This window comes from Pipistrellus hanaki, assembly GCF_964339955.1.
Source record: "Pipistrellus hanaki genome assembly, chromosome: 4".
NCBI lineage: Eukaryota > Metazoa > Chordata > Mammalia > Chiroptera > Vespertilionidae > Pipistrellus > Pipistrellus hanaki.
The window spans coordinates 24,272,267-24,287,972 of NC_140506.1; the positions used below are offsets into that span (position 1 = coordinate 24,272,267).

General features: G+C 52.8%; 2 protein-coding genes across 6 annotated transcripts; one reads left to right on the forward strand and one right to left on the reverse strand.

Annotated features, from left to right (window-relative positions):
- Window positions 1–266: 266 nt before the first annotated feature.
- Window positions 267–5,782, reverse strand: IRX1 (iroquois homeobox 1). Its single transcript, XM_084880781.1, has 4 exons — window positions 5,239–5,782; window positions 1,423–2,455; window positions 1,001–1,076; window positions 267–716 (listed from the first exon to the last, which is right to left on the reverse strand). Exons 1-4 carry the CDS (start codon window positions 5,512–5,514, stop codon window positions 659–661), a joined length of 1,443 nt encoding a protein of 480 aa, XP_084736907.1. The 5' UTR covers window positions 5,515–5,782; the 3' UTR covers window positions 267–658.
- Window positions 5,783–5,909: 127 nt separating this feature from the next.
- On the forward strand, window positions 5,910–12,276 carry LOC311621997 (uncharacterized protein). Of its 5 annotated transcripts, none has more exons than XR_014794924.1 (4): window positions 5,910–6,312; window positions 7,437–7,546; window positions 8,058–8,189; window positions 9,606–12,276. XR_014794924.1 is itself a non-coding variant. In XM_084882609.1 (4 exons), the coding sequence occupies exons 1-4, from the start codon at window positions 6,776–6,778 to the stop codon at window positions 9,919–9,921; spliced, it is 276 nt and encodes a 91-aa protein (XP_084738735.1). In that variant the 5' UTR covers window positions 5,910–6,775; the 3' UTR covers window positions 9,922–12,276. The 5 variants fall into 5 exon arrangements, 1 of the variants encoding a protein (XP_084738735.1); XM_084882609.1 differs by lacking the exon at window positions 8,058–8,189 and having other exon boundaries at window positions 5,910–6,818; window positions 9,606–9,692; window positions 9,886–12,276; XR_014794923.1 differs by lacking the exon at window positions 7,437–7,546 and having other exon boundaries at window positions 5,910–7,375.
- The last annotated feature ends 3,430 nt before the right edge of the window (window positions 12,277–15,706 follow it).

Genomic DNA, 15,706 nt, shown 5'->3' on the forward strand with positions numbered 1-15,706 from the left:
ATAAACGGACTAAAATCGAACTCATTTCTGTCCTGAGAAAGGGGTGTCCCAGATGTATGTGTAAGAGCTGTTAAGAATCCAAGTGCCAACAAGAACCCGCCCTAATGACAATATCACAAATTCAACAACCAAGACTGAGAAACACCCACCTTCTGGGTGGGAGCTCTCTGAGGGGTCTCTCCTCCCCCTCCCCACGCCTCCTCGTGCCTGGAGAGAATTCTGGGGCTCAGGTACCCACAGCCACAAATAGCAGCAGGAGCAGTGGCTTCGTTTCATTTAGTTTATTAGACAAAAATATATGATTTAGACAAGTTCGCTGACGCGCTATTTACAATCTGAAATCACTCTATATACAGAAAGAAAGGAGAGAAAAAAAAAAAAGACACAAGCACGTGGGGGCATTTACCCAACCGACAATCAACCAGAGCCTGGTGACAGCCACCAGAGCCCTGTCGCAGGCGGAGGCCAGCTGTCTGGACTCCAGCGAGCCCGGCGGGGACGAACCCCTTTCTGCAGAAAGCAATGGACGGGAGTCGTGGACGCCGTTGCCATGTTTGTTCTTTACACCGGTCTGAAATATTTGTCTTAATTCCTCCCTCATCCCCTCCCTCCCAAACTCCTCCCCCCTCCCCCCGCAAAACTAAAAGAAGACCCTGAATCAGGCGGACGGGAGGGCTGCTAGGATCCGAGGCGTTCCCTCCTGTGCGGCCAGCGAGCTGCAGGGAAAACACAGCAAAACAAAAAGGCAAAGGCACTGTCAGAGGATGGACGCTGGGACCCCGCATCGCATCGCCCGGTCAGCCAGACAAGCGCCCGGGGAAGGGGCAGGGGAACAGGTTGCCTGGCCCGCGGGGTTCCCGGCTCGGGAGAAACCAGGGTGAACCCAGCTGGCCCGGCCACATAGGCTGGTGGGCAAGGTCCCTTCAACACGGACTGTGTGACCCCACCGCCACCCAGCCCTGCTCCCTCCCCGACCAGTGGTAAAGCAAAAAGCACTCACTTGTCGCGCACTGGCTGGAAGGGCGACTTTAACTGCTGTGGCGGCGGCGAGTCCGGCCTGGGGACAATGTCTCTCTCTGCGCGGGAGAGGGAGAGGCATAATTAGGGCCGGGAGACAAGTGGGGGTGAGGGTGGGGGCAGAGGTGCGCGGGCCTCCTCCCCAACTCATTCTCTCCCGCCACTGGGGCAGGGTCTCCAAGAGAAACACCCCCCTTCTCCCTGCGGTGGCAGCGCACAGCTCTCTCAGGAGTGTCCCAGGGTTCTGGCCAGGCTCCCTGAATTCAAATGAAGGTTACTGCTCCGCCGGGCTCTGTGGCCACCGGCTCTCTCCCTCCCTCCCGGGATGGTGCCTCCCCGCCCCCACGATCACCCCAGGCTCAGGATTCCCAGCCCAGGACTGGAAAATCGCTCCCAGGGCCATACCTGGGAGCGCAGGGCTGCTGCGGGCGGAGGCCTTGTCTCCGTGGAGCATCCCGGAGGCTATGGCGACGGGCGGCGGAGGCGGCGCGGGCAGGTGCGGGCCGTGGGGTGCAGCGTGGGGCGCGCCGACACCCAGAAAGGAGCGCATGTTGAGCAGCGATCCCTGCGCCAGGAAGGCCCCGTTGGTCCAGTTGGAGAATTTGCCTATGTGGCAGGTGTACAGTCCGTGGCTGGGCAGGAAAGCAGGATGCTGCAGTGGCGCGCCCGCCGGGGGGCCGTGCGCGCTGGGGTGGCTGGAGGGCGGCGGCGGCGAGGCCTTGGGCGCGCCGTCGGGGCTGGTGGCGGTCTCGGCCAGGGACCATATCTTGGGTTTGCTGTGAGGCGCGCCCTGCAGGCCGCCTGCCGCTGCGCCGGGACTCAGCAAGCGAGTGCTGCCGGGCTCCGGGACCTCCTTGGCCAGGCCCAGGGGCGAGCCTTGGGTCTTGAGCGCGTCCGCGGCGGCCAGCGGCGATCCCTGGTCCCGAGCGAGGGCGGTGGGCACGGGGGGCGCTCCTCGAGGGGCCTCGGCCTTGTCCTCGTCGTCCTCGTTGCTCTGGTCACCATCGTGCTCGTCGATCTTGTCGATGTCGATGCTTTCCAGGTCGATCTCCTCATCGTCCTCGGCCTTCTCCGGGTCGCCCTCCGTGTCACTTCCAAAAAGGGCGCCGTCCTCCTGGTCCTTGCTGCGTGCGCCCCACGTCACCTTGTTCTCCTTCTTGAGGCGCCGGCGCGCGTTGGCGAACCAGGTGGAGACCTGCGTGAGGGTCATCTTGGTGATGATGGCCAGCATGATCTTCTCGCCCTTGGTGGGGTAAGGGTTCTTGCGGTGCTCGTTGAGCCAGGCCTTGAGCGTGCTGGTGCTCTCACGCGTGGCGTTCTTGGGCCGCCCGGGATCCCCGTACTGGAATTGGCCGTAGGGATAATAGGCCGGGGCCGTGTGGGCAGCAAAGGTGGCAGGGTGCACCCCGGGGTTGTCCTTGAGTTCATACTGTGAGCCCTGTGGCCACGCGGCCGAGCAAGGGAAGAGAGAGAGAGAGAGAGAGTAGGGGTGGAGAAAGAGAGAAAGAGAAAGATGAGTTCCCAGAACACAAGGGAAAGTCAGGGGCAGCTGCTCCTGTCCGCTCCAGAGCAAAAGGCCCCAATTCTCTCTCTCTCTCACACACACACACACACCACCAGATGGAAAGGGGTGGGTGGGGGAAATCTAGACCAGGGTTGCCTCCAGGAACTGCCCTTCCATAGATAATGGATTGTATTCTGTCACCCAAGGAAAGTTCTAGAATCCTTGCCTCTCTGGAAGGCCACAGTCCACAGTCCACAGTCCCAGTCCAAGCAGCCCCCAGACCCTTTCAATTTCTCCAGGCCCTTCTTGGTCCCCAGCCCCCACCCCCACAACAACTCCAGAAGTCGGGTTTCCAAATTTGCCTCACACTGGCTGGAGGGGAAAACCTTTTAACAAGTCCTACAAAACATTCTCCAAACCTGAAGAAGCAACAGCCAAAGCCCCCACCCTCCATCCCTGAGGGGGGTCAAACAAAATAAACCGCTCGGATTTTCTAGAGGCTCAAATCACCTAGCAATTTAAAATGAAAGCACAGCTTCCAGGTTAATCTGCATATAATGGCTCGCCCACAATTAAAGGTCTACAGTGGTGACAAGTAATTTAAAATTTTAATCTTGGCCATCAAGAACAACAATAACAAAACACCATTTTTTTTCCAAACACAAAAGAAGGGCTTATCGGTAAAATATTAACGCACAGGGCCACAGTGCCAGCTGAGAGCGCCGAACCGGTTTCCTGGGCCTCTTTCTCCTACTTTGTCTCTGAAGTTTGACTTTGATCTGCAGCGGGCAGCACAAACTGTGTGAAGGCATTTAGAGGCCCTGATTTATTTGCAATCAATATTCTTTTTATCATCAGTAGTAAAACACAGCTAGTCAAATTATCCCATCAGGTTTTTTGGTAAATAACATTTTATCTTTCTAACAACCTCATTAGGCCTCATTATTACCATAAATTGCCCAGACAGATATTCCACTCACAATTTTATCTTTTCACTTCCAAAGCCCTAGTCCTGACAGCTTGGAAGCGTAGGCCTAGCATCTGAGTTTGGGTTTATGCTTCCTTTCCAATAACCCACAAGAGACCACAAAGAAACACACTTCTCGAGGGGGACTTTTTCTGCAGTACCCCCGTAGCAAAAAAAAAAAAAAAAAAAAAAAAAAAAAGCCAACGAACTACAAGACAAGCAGGTTCTCAACATAGAGCTTGCGCCCTCCCTCACCAACACAAGGAGGTCCTAAATAACATGCATCGGCATTCAAAATTTCTGTAAAAAAAATTATAATCCTCCACATACAATCATCCAGTTGCCATTCGCAGAAGAGGGTTCCAGGCTGAGAAAGTTGTAAAGAGCAGAAGATTTCTTTGAGCGGTTAGTTCGGTGGTTTCTGCCACCGAGAAAAGGTTTCCTGGGCCAGATTTCGTTTTCGCCTCATCTTTACAAAGTGAACTTTGCACGCTTCTAATGCTTTTGCGTGTGATTGCAAAGAAGACGTTGCGGCCTCTTCTCTGCTGGGAATTCTTTTTGAAAGGGTACCTTGTAAATCTCTCATCGCTTGCTCCGTGTCCCGGCTGCCAGAACAAAATGGGAGCTGATCTTTTTCGATAGCCAGCGACCTGAAAGGCAGCTGCTGGGGCCGCTTTCAGAGGAATGGGCTTTCTTACCAAAACCACAAGAAAAAGTTACAGGGAAACCCACTGCAACTTTGCTCGCCGGTGGTTGGTGGGTATTTATTTCAGATCTTCTTCAGCGAGTGGGGAGACCTTGTGGCGGGTGGGGTTCCTAAAGAGCTGCCTTATCCAGTCCGCATCGGCTCAGGAGGGGGCTGCTTCCCTGGCCCCCCCGCGCCCAGCATGCAGATCACCAGCAGCCCAAGTTTCACCCGGTCCTTGCATCGGACCAAGAAAAACGGATCCAGTGGATCAATAGACCGGCCCGTGCTCTGCAGAGCCCCCGCCTCCTCATCTGACACCCACTGGAGCCGAAGACCAAGAGAACACCATTTATTTTAAGCCCAGGGACACTGTTTTCTTTAATCCTCCATTATGTAACCAAGGAGAAAAGAGTTTTTTCTTTTGGTGCAAATGAAATGAAAACTTTGGCAACTTACAAAAGTCAAAGCAAACACCATTTTAGACGCCAACAAATATTGCAACTTATTTTTTCCCCCTAAATCTCTATGTTGCACACACACACCATTAAGAGACCCCACGGGCCCAACGGCCCGCCCGTCCGATCGCCATTGTTACGTTGATTTTTGACAGCATCTAGCAGACTTTAAACTCGGTTACAATTGTGTGAGCTCCGCCAAAGAAGGAGCAACCACATCTCCCCCGCCCGGCCCAACACCGGGACGGAGGGGACTCCTGGGAGAGCGGGCTGAGCTGCCAGAGCCTCGCCGCCTGCCCGGCCGCCTCCACCCCGGGCCGGGGCAACTGGCGAGCTGGGCCCTGACCTCCAGCATGGACCTCGCGCCCGGGGCCTGCTCCTGCGGCCTCCTGACTACCTACTAGACCCCCTTCGTGGCCAGGCATTGCCCGCCGGCTCTTTGGCGTGCCCAGGACCCCGCTGCCTCGAACCCACGGGCAGGGCCGCTCGCGCTTCCCGCCCCGGCCAGTTTCTCCCTCCCGCCGCCCAGCCTCCCTTCCCCGGGGCAGGGGCCCGAGGGGAGAGGCCGCCCGGGCCAGAAGGGCGCGCGGCTGCCGGGCGCACTCACCATCTGCGAGAAGAGGCTGAGGTCCGCGGCGTAGGGCAGAAAAGCGCTGTAGTTGGGCGCTCCCGCATAAGGTCCGGCCGCCGCGTACATGCCCAGCACCGAGGTGACCGCCGCTGCCCCGGCGCCCGCGCCCAGCTCCCCCGCACCGGGCCGGCCCGACGAGGCGGCGGCGGCTGCGGCGGCGGCCGCGGCCAGGACGCCCGGGCGCTCTCCGCCGTAGGCGCCAGGCCCTGCGGCGCTCAGGTACTGCGGGTAGCCCAGCTGAGGGAAGGACATGTCCGCGGAGTCGTCGTCGGCGGCAGCGGGCAAGTATTAAAGGGGCGGGGGAGGGAGGCAGGGGGCTGGGGGGAGGCGCGGCGGGGGGAGGGGGGGAGAGAGCGGGCAGGGGGCCGGGCGCGCTCTGACCGGCCCGGAGGCGGAGGCCGGGGGCTGCTCCTCGGCCCGATGCTCGGTGGCGCCCGGCTCCCGGCTGCGCCCGGTTCCGCGATCCCGCGCCGACTGTGGCGGCCGCCCTCCGCTCGGCGGCGGGGCTTTCAGACACAATTTGAAGTTGATGCTTTGATTGGCATCCCCTTGAGCGCTGGCCCCGCCCCCGGCTCCCCTCCCGCCCCCTCCCAACCTCCCGCCCGCCGGAGCCGGCCTCTCCCGCCCCTCCCGGCGAGCACGTGGTGCCCCGCGCCGGCCGGGCCACCTCCGCCCGCCTTGGGCGCGCAGGCGGCGGGGCAGCGGGTGTGGGCCCGGTGGCCGCGGGCTCTATCCCGACCGGCCCCCGCGGCTGTCTGACAACCTGTCGACACCGGTTTACAGTTGTCGGACACTGGGGTTTGCTGTTTCGCAGCGGAGGTGTGTCTGCTGTTTCATAAAAACATCTCGGCTTCTGCTTTTCCACGGAAGGGGCCGGCCCGGGCGCGGTGACAGTCAGCCGACGGGGAGCGGTCTCTCTTCCGAAGTTGGAGCTGCCGTTGCTTTCCTGGACGTCTTTTGGCAGAAGTGTACCCAGAAGCCCTCGATGTGCCACTGATCCGGCGTGGTGTGCCATCCGATGCGCTTTGATGTCCCAGGGGCCCCCACTAGGTATTAAGTCGCATGGAAATGACTGACCTTGCTGTACTTGGCGAAGCGGGAAGGGACCAAACTCTGCAACCTTTCTCTATTGTGGAAACTTAGCTAAAGAGAACCCTAGCTGAGAAGCCACTTGCTGGGGGGAAGCAGATGCCTTCTATGGTAGCGGTTTCTTGGGGGCAAGAGACCTTTTCTGGACAGAGACTGCATCACAGCAGCGCAAGGAAAAGATTCCAGGTGCCCAACCTGGCAATGAGAGAAGCCCCAGTGGCCTGGGCGCCCCTCCTTTGCCCCCTAGGCGTTCAGGAAGTACACTTAGGAGGAGCACACCAGCCCGAGGCGGCTAGATGACCAGGCCAGGGACAGGATGTTCCTCTCCACTCTCTGCCCTGAGGAAAGAGAGAGCCTATGAGGCAGGACCCAGCACTACCAGTCGGCTCCCAGCAGCCAGGGGCCTGGCCGCTCTAGGGTTCCGATGCGGATTGCAAGGTCCTCCTGGGCTCTCCATTCTCGGACAGGTTGGGCAGGCAGCCACCGAGCTTTACTCGCTGGCTTGGTTTCCATGGCCGGGATGGGGAGCGTGTCCAGGGTTCCGGTCTGGGCTACCGAGGCCACTTTGCACCGCATCTCCTATGCAGCAGCCAGAGCTCCCAGCCGGGGATGGAACCTACAGGAATTTCATTCACTGGACTCTGGTGTTGTACTTTGTTGGAGCGATGGGACTGAGGCTGACGTCTGGGCTTGGTCCCCAGTATGCTCTGTTGCAGGTGACCTGGGCCACCCATATCCTGGACACTAACTGCTGGGATCATGGAAGCCCAGGGACTCTGACAGCATGGAGATGGCTCCCGTTTCTCCATTTTGGGGTCTGAGGACAGACACAGAGCCACTGCCCATAATAATAACGTTATCACCAGCTCTGTACTGAGGATGTAATTTCTCTGCCCAGAGTCGGGCTTTATTCTTCTTCGTGCTGCTGTCCCCCATCTTTCCCCCAGGAGCCCCAACTCTCTCCAGAAATATCCTGCAACTATATGAGCTCCTTTCCTTCTGTGACAGATTCTGGAGGCAGGGGGTAGGTGCTGGGCACTCATGCTCTGGGAAGTCCCTAACCACAGCTCTCTCCTTTTCCCCAGCACACCTCCGGGCACCCAACCCCTTCTCCCCAGCATGGAAAACAAACCAAAGGGCCAGCTCCACCTCTGTTTCCTTTAGCAAACTCCAGTGTCACATTTCAGGGCAACAGGTAAACACGGGTGAGATAAGCCCTCTTGTGTGACCAGGAGAATGAGGCAGAATGTAAACCAGTGTCAGGATCCGGCCCCAAGGATTGATCATCTCCTTCCCACCTTACCCCCAAACCTCCACCTTGACATCTGGCATCCCGTGGCTATCAGAACCTGGCGGGGGAGGGGCTATCAGAGGAGGCTTTGTCCTGACCCTCCCAGCCCAGCAATGCCACCTCACCATGCTCTGCATGTATTACCTCCATTCAGGTCATGTAATGATTGTAGGTTCCTGGAGACACCTAGGAGGTGAGTGGGGGGGGAAAAAATACTCTGGAAACCAGCCTGAGGATTAGCCCGTTATGGAGGAAATTAGAACTAGAAAGGACTGGACTTGCCCTAAGGGAGCCATAGAAAGGTGCCAGAGCTGCAAATGTGACCATTCTCTGCCCGGGGCTATGGGCTAGGAGCCTAGAAGACCCTGGTGACTTAGGTCATCTCTTCCCTTCTTTCTCTTTGGTCTTTTATCAGAAAACTTCCATGAAGAGGACTAGGAAGTTATAAGAAAACTGTCTCCAAAGCATCCGATTGGGGATGGGGAGGGGCAGAGAAGGTTTGAGAACTTGGTGGTTCCGCTTTGCCAAGGACAGTGTCCTCCCTCAGGTAAGCCCTCTACTCAGTTTTGATCATCACATGACTGAGTAGGGCTGCGGAAGGCCAGCATGCCTGAGCCAGGGGAGAGGCTCCTGCCAGGGACCTTGGCCTGACTTCACTATACTCCTCATGCAGGTCCAGCTCACCAGCTCCGCCCTTTCGGGTCGGCCATCCCTCTGCTGGCCACAGTGCTGCTGGGCAAGTAGGAGGGAGGAGCTGGGTCCTGCGCCCCCCCCCCCGCACCCCCCCTTCCCCCGCACCCCCCCTTCTGGCACTGGAGCGGGATGAGTAGTGGGAGTCCTGCATCTCACTGTCGAAAACCCATGGCCTCCAGCATGTGGCTCTGGATGAGGAAACTAGAAGAGGCCGCTTCTCAGACCCTCAGCCACTGTTGCCTCTTGGCACGGGATCCCTCCCGCCAGCCCAACCACGGGTCTGGAGTGGTTTCCTCCCATTGTCACTCCGCCATGACCAAGACAGAGGCAGGGCCGCCCAGCGGTGCAGAGGAGACTGAGGGGTCGCTGCCCTGTCTGATCGGAGCTCCGCCCGGCCAGTGTCCCTGGGGTCTGGGAGTTCGGTGCTCCTCAAGGACCGTTAGCAGGTGGCTCTCGTCGCAGGCATGGCCCCGCGGAGCTCAGCTCCACAGTAGCCGTTGACTGGGATCTTCTGGCTGGAAAGCCTGGATTCTTGTCGTGCTCCTTCGGAGGCACCCATGGGTGCACAGGACTCCGTCTAGGGTGCGGACCACAGCTAGGAGGGAGGGAGGGGAGGAAGCCCTGAGGCCTTGGCAAGTGGGGGTGGGGCTCAGGGCGAGTTGATGAACAAATCGCATTTGAATCAAGTTGACGGTTAAATTGGTTTCAAAACTTGGTGGAAAGCTGCTCCTGGTGGGGCTGGGGCGGGGGTAGTTTTCTAAGCAGGAGGGTGTTGCTAACAGAACTCTGAAAAAGAGCATCCGTTTCTGTCCCCAGCCTCTCAGTGCAGTCTCCACTCCCTTCCCACCACAACCCCTTGGTGTATTTACATAAGAATGAAATGAAACAAACCAAACAGCATCCTCATTTACAATTTAATTCATTACAAAATAATTATTCACTGTTTTGAAGCTCCAATGACCTAGGTCTGGAGAAGAGGAGACAGCACAGGGGTGGGGGTGGGGGGGTGCCCACTCCCTGGAGCCACCGCGGGGACCTGCCTTTAACACCGAGAACGGCAAAGCAGACCCTTCTGGCTGCAGCAGACAGCTCTGCGGCCTCCTCCGCCGCCTGCCTTTCAAGCGGCCGTTCTTTGCTGTGCAGATGGCCGGCCGGGCGCCCTGACTGGCCCGGGCTTCCGGACCCTGCCAGACCCTCCGCCCCAACGCGAGCGCACTGATTTATGACTCTTGTTAAATACTCATTAGGACTTTGCACCTTTCTCCGGCAGGACCCAGAAAGCCACCGGCTCGGCAACCGCAAGGCGAGTGCCAAAACAGTCACGATGACCTGCGAGGAGCATGCAGCTGTAACCCAGGTACCCAGGGGGTCAGCTGGATGCAACGATCCGGTGGCCCTCTCAGCCCAACCCCTGGATGCCCAGACAGTGTTCTCCTGCCATGCCAAGGCGGGGGGAGGGGGGTGCGCGGAGCTTGTCCAAGATGCCTCTGGTGCATCCTGACCTAGAGTAGTGCCTTGAACTTGCAAGACTGCGGACACCCCTCTTCCAGACAGGCATGCCAAATGGGACCAGCAGAGATGCCTAGAGGCTCCAGGAAAACACCAAAAGGAAAAAGGCCCAAAAGCGATGGACACGGATGATTCAGACTCTCGGAGCAGTGCTTCAATAGAGTGGAGGTTTGGCTACCTCGAAGGAGGAAGGCAGGCGGGCGAGTGGGCAGGCAAAATGTGCCTGGGAGCCTGGAGATTTCCCAACCCACGGGAGTTTCCCACCGTTGCAAGGTAGAGAAAGGGACGCAGTGGCCCGGCCTGCAGTGCCCCGGTGAGTGTCGGAGGAAGTGAATTACATGCGCGTGCTCACGTAAATATTTTATAAACCTCCCCATAATTAACCAGATCATTTCCATTACGCCTCCAACATGATCAACTGCGACGATGTGAGGGTTTTCGGGGTTTATAATTTGATGTCACCAGACGGTTGCTCCAGGGCAGAGGTACCATCGCTGCACCAGCTGCACTCGTGTTTATTTGTTTTTCTACGGTGTTCCTGTAGGGCTCCATTATGCAGTGTTTAATTAGTTTGCATTTGTATGTCACCCTTCCCAAATCAATGCCATCCCGGAGCAAGGCGTTGTAAATGCTGGCAGTACAGGTGTACTGCCTCCTCCGCAACACTAGGAAACGCGTGTCTGACAAATGAAAGCGGGGCTCTCTGTCAGCTCTCTGCAGCTGGGACTCCAAGATCAAAGCCAGCGGGGACTTCTGCGCCCCTTGAGCACAGCCCTGGCTGTGGCTCCGGATGCCATTGGAGGGAGCCTGGCCACCTGCTTGGGAGACAAGTGACTTCATTTTGTTCAAGCCCTGTGGTCTCTGGGCCAGCGCTGCCCTCCAGCGCTTTGAGCTCGGGGCCTCGTGGGCATGGGCTGAATATGTGCGGGGCTCCCACCCGGATGCCAGGTTGTAAGCAAGCATGCAGATAACCTAGTGCCCGAGGGGGGCTCTTGTGAGTGGCTTCCTGCCTGGTTCCAAACGTCCTTTCAATGGAACCCAGAGCATACAGCTCAAACTTCTGGAATCTCCAGACAGGAGGAACCCCTTCCCCCCACCACCTCTCAGGGAGGCATTGGCATCTATTTCTTCTTGAAATGACCCCTGTGGGGGGTGGGAAGGGCTGTAAATCTATCCTTCCAGCCACCAGGGAATTCTTTTAAAGCTTCCTTTTTTTTTGGTCTGGAATAAGAGTTGTTCATCTTTAACCAGACCGCATAGAAATTATGATTCAATAGCAGTGTGTATTTAATTAAAGTAATCTCACTTGAATTTAATTACCTAATGAATTATTTGTTTAAAAGGTAGAATGTCTTGTTTGCCAAGTACCGTGCAGACCTCTGATAAGAACTTGTGTTATAAGGACAGGACTTTTAAGTGTAGGCATTATTAAGGTTTATATTTTAACTCTTTGAGAATGTAATTGCTACTGTACAACTAAAAATAAACCAACCCAAAACTATGTTTGTTATGTGCCCATGTTTCGTTTGGAAATTAATAACTTCTAACTTTTTGTCATGTAAGTCTAGTTTATTTTTAAACTTATTTCATTTTGCTTTCAGCAGCATATTTTTTTAGTGCAAGATGACAGCTGTCTATTTGAAGACTTATTTCATGATTAGTGTTTGCACTGAAGTGGGGCACCCTTCAGGAAAACTCTAACCCAGCTCATCTGGACCCCTGAGGCGGCATCCACACTGGCAGCAGAAAGGCATTCCTTGTTATCATAGTTATGGGAATAGAGGCTACCATGGCCCAGACTTGGACCTTAACCCTTAATTTCTAAACTGTGGAAGAATTTTTACTTTCTCTTGTTTTCAGTAAGCAAGAGCAAATAATCTCAAGCCATGCCATCCTTTCTGAGAAGCTCTGAAATTGAATGCCTGGGTAACCCTAATAATCGGTGCAGCTAATGTAAAATTTATAACCATAACCAGACTCCTTAAGTGGGGAGTGTGACCTGCTGGAAATCTAACAGGATTTCTGTATTTTCTGTGGTCCTGTTGCTGCAGAAGCAGACTGCTTCATATTTCCTCCTCTATCCCAGGTGATGGATACTCTTTTACCCCTGCATGATGGAATTTCAGCAGAGACTTACATGATGGTGGAGCAGGTGGCAGGGCAGAGAGAGGGTTTCACCCTCTCACTGAGTTGAGAATAGGAAATAAGAACACCTCAAATCTGCCCTAACTGGTTTGGCTCAATGGATAGAGCATCAGCCTGCAGACTCAAGGGTCCCAGGTTCTATTCTGGTCAAGAGCATGTATCTTGGTTTCAGGCACATATCCAGTAGGGAGTGTGCAGGAGGCAGCTGATTGATGTTTATCTCTCTCATCGATGTTTCTAACTCTCTATTCCTCTCCCTTCCTCTCTGTAAAAAATCAATAAAATGTATATTTAAAAAAATAAAAAAAGAACACCTCAAATCCACTTGGTTGAATTCTACTGTCATTTTCATTAATATTTCATTAATCAAATCATTTACTTTAATTGGCAGCTTGGTCACCATTGTCCCATAAATGTTAAATACTATTAATGTGGTGTTCACCTAAGTAGGAATGGGATAAAATAAAAATGCAATACTGATAAGAATTATTTTTTGGGTTTTTCTTAGAAACCCTGCCTTTTATCATAGCTGTGTATTTTGAAATCAGTGCTCTAACAACCAGTAGTGACTAAAATTATAACACAAATGTAATCACATTCAATTACAGTTGCAGTGGCATCCTTCTTCCAAAGAACCAGATCTACATGCATACATATTTTAAACATAGAGATATTTACTTCAAATAGTCTTCCAAATAACAAGTGACAGTAAGGAGCAGAAAGGATGAGATAATAGCTTAAGAGCGATAACTCACTTCTCAGATCTGAGCCATTGCAAGGATGATTTGTTAGTAAAACCCTTAAAGGAAATTATATGTGTGGGATGGAAGAAGCTGAAAATACTAAACGGCATATTTTTGTTGAACTCTTCCAAAACTATCTGAAATTTAGACCAAACAGTGTTCTATCTCCCTTGACTTCCTTTCAGCCCTCAATCAATTATATTATTAAAGATAAAAGCTACCTACTAGAAATACCTTTTAAAAGCATCCATTGGCAATAGTTGCTCACACAACATTCTAGATAGGAAGTTTCATGTGTTCAGGGTTTCTAACAATGTGTGCACTGGAAGTCACTGGTCAATAGACAAAAATCTGTTCATTAAAGGGACATCAATTCACCCAAAATGCCCAACAGACAACCTGCCCACAGAGACTTCAGGGGAAAGTTTCTCGAATGTTCTGAAAACCCTTTGGTTCTGGCAGCATTCTCCAGAAGCATCCTCATAAAAAAACACAATTTGAGGTAAGGGGTGAGTCTAAGGGAGGAAAGTTAACATATCCCTAGACTCAGGAGTCCTTAGGCTTCTTTTTATTAAATTATAACACAAACTTAATCACATTCAATTACACAATAAAGTTAAATCACCTTTAACTTTACTGTTACCCAAGACTGTCTACAGAGCTGCTGCAGAGTTCAGGGCCCTTGGCTGCACTAGCTCTTTCACTCCTGGCCTCGTCCAAGGAAAACTGCATAGAGAGGCCGAGGGCTCCTGGCCCCCAATTGTCTACCAACTTTGAGAACATGACAGACCATGACCAAAAAGGAGGCCAGGAAGCTCCCCATCCTCAGCCTCTATTCCTCTAAGCACGCTTCCCTAGCCCGCAGTTTCAGAGCCCCTCCCAATGCCTCGTGCTGCTCAATGCTGCCAAGATGTTTCTTCCAGGCCACCTATTCCATGTTCTGGGGCTCTTCCTGTCCTCTAAAGAGCCCAGATGGCCTCTGGTCCCCTCTGTTGGGTACAAGCTGACTGATAGCAGCCTAAATATGTGTGAACTTAAACTCCTATAAAGGGAATAGTCACATTTTAATAAGGGCCCAGCAGTGCATTCACCCAAAGCTTCTAAGAGAGCCCCACACACACAGTGGATGGAGGATGGCTTTGTACCTTGAGTAGATGCACCATTGCACTCCTGATATTACTCACCATAGGAAAATGCCAAAGGTTAAGCCCCTTTTCCTAGGTTTCACAAAAGAGGAAGCTTATAGTAGTGGAGCACGTGCTGCCAGACTACCTGGGCCCTAGGTCCAGGTGTAGTGTATCTACCTTAGGCTTTGGCCAATAAAGAAGTGCCATAAAAATGAAAAATTTGAGCCCAACCCCGCCTTTCATCAGCGCCTGTGCCTCACTGCCAGCAAACGCATTATCACTGTGGTGGCGAGGTGGTGGAAAGCATCCGTGATCATTTTACAAGCTGAAGACTGTGTGACATTATCTCTAGGGTTGAGTTAAGTGGTTTGTCTAAGGTCACTTAGCCACAGGGTAATAAATCCAGGATTAGAACCTGGGCTCCCAGTACCATAGTCTGCATGCTGAGCAGGGGCAGACAGACTTGTTGACCTAACCCTCCTTCTCACCCTCCTCCCACACTCTCTGCTCCGGAGCCTCCAGGTTCAGGGGACTGTGTTGCAGCAGTCAGGGCTGGGAGGCAACTGTCAGGAGCTCCTGATTCCACCCCTACTCTCACACACACATCCCTTCCTTTTTCCTATTTAAAAAATGCATTTCCTTAACAAACATTTGTGGAGGACCACTGTGAGAAATTGACAGCCTGAGTGTCTATAGAAAATCATGCAGTTTGGTGAAACACATGCAAACACCTGACTATTGTACAAGGCAGAAATTGTACAAAGAGGAATATGCCAGATATTTAGCTTTTGTCTTTCAGCTTTAACAGCTTTAACGCCACCTCCTCTACCTTACGCTGCATGAAGCAGGGTCCTACAAACCCCTTATCTGCATTGCCACTTTCTCTCCCTTAGACTCTGCCTAAGTGAGTGCCAGGAGGAGGCTTTAGGGAGGATTGAGAGTGGCCTTGTCCTCCTTGTTCCTGATCACTTCTTGTGACTCTCAGTATCCACACAGTGGCATACTTCCTCCTCCTCCACCTCTTAAAGGGACAGTTTTGGGGCCACACAATATTATATCAATACAAATGACTTCGGAAAATGTAGTAACATCTGAATAACATATAGACATTGTGGGAAATATACCTTAATGCTAAAGCCCTGATGAAGTGAAGTATTGATTATTTTAATCTGTGTTACTTTGTGGTTGGCATATCATCTTCTTGATCTCATTTGAGGATTCATGGAATGTTCTGGAATTCTTTTCTCAGAATAGGTAGTTACTTAATATTTTCATTTTCTCAGTTCACTGAACATCATCAATAAATAACAAAGCACAAAGGTGAAGTGGTTCTTCCATTAGCTGTTAGTCAGGTGTTTGGAATAAGGTAAGATATACTAAGGGGGTCTCCCAGACACGTATAAAGGGGCAGAATCCCATAAACCTTTAATCCCTGCCACCTCTTGGAGAATCAACAAGTGGAGGATCTCCTGACCATGCAGGAAACCTATATTCAACTGGTCATCAAAAAGAACAACATGGGCTTTAGAAAACACTTAAATGGTGTGAAGAATAATTTTTAAGTTACCTTTATGTGTGTTGAAAACTTAAAACTGCAATGATTTAGCACTTGGATTTTTGGCCAGAATTTTATGCTTAAGGTGCCAATGGTACACATAGTTTTTTGTTGTTTTTTTTGTGTGGTTTTTTTTTTCGTTTTTTTTTTTTTTTTCTTGAGTAGGGTTACATAACATTAAAAGACTGTGGTTGCACAAATGTTTGTTGAGCGATGATCTTGAAACAGGCTTGAGTCTGGGCCATGGATTCAGCATTCAGTAGTGTCATAGGCAAGAGTGTGAGGTTGAAAC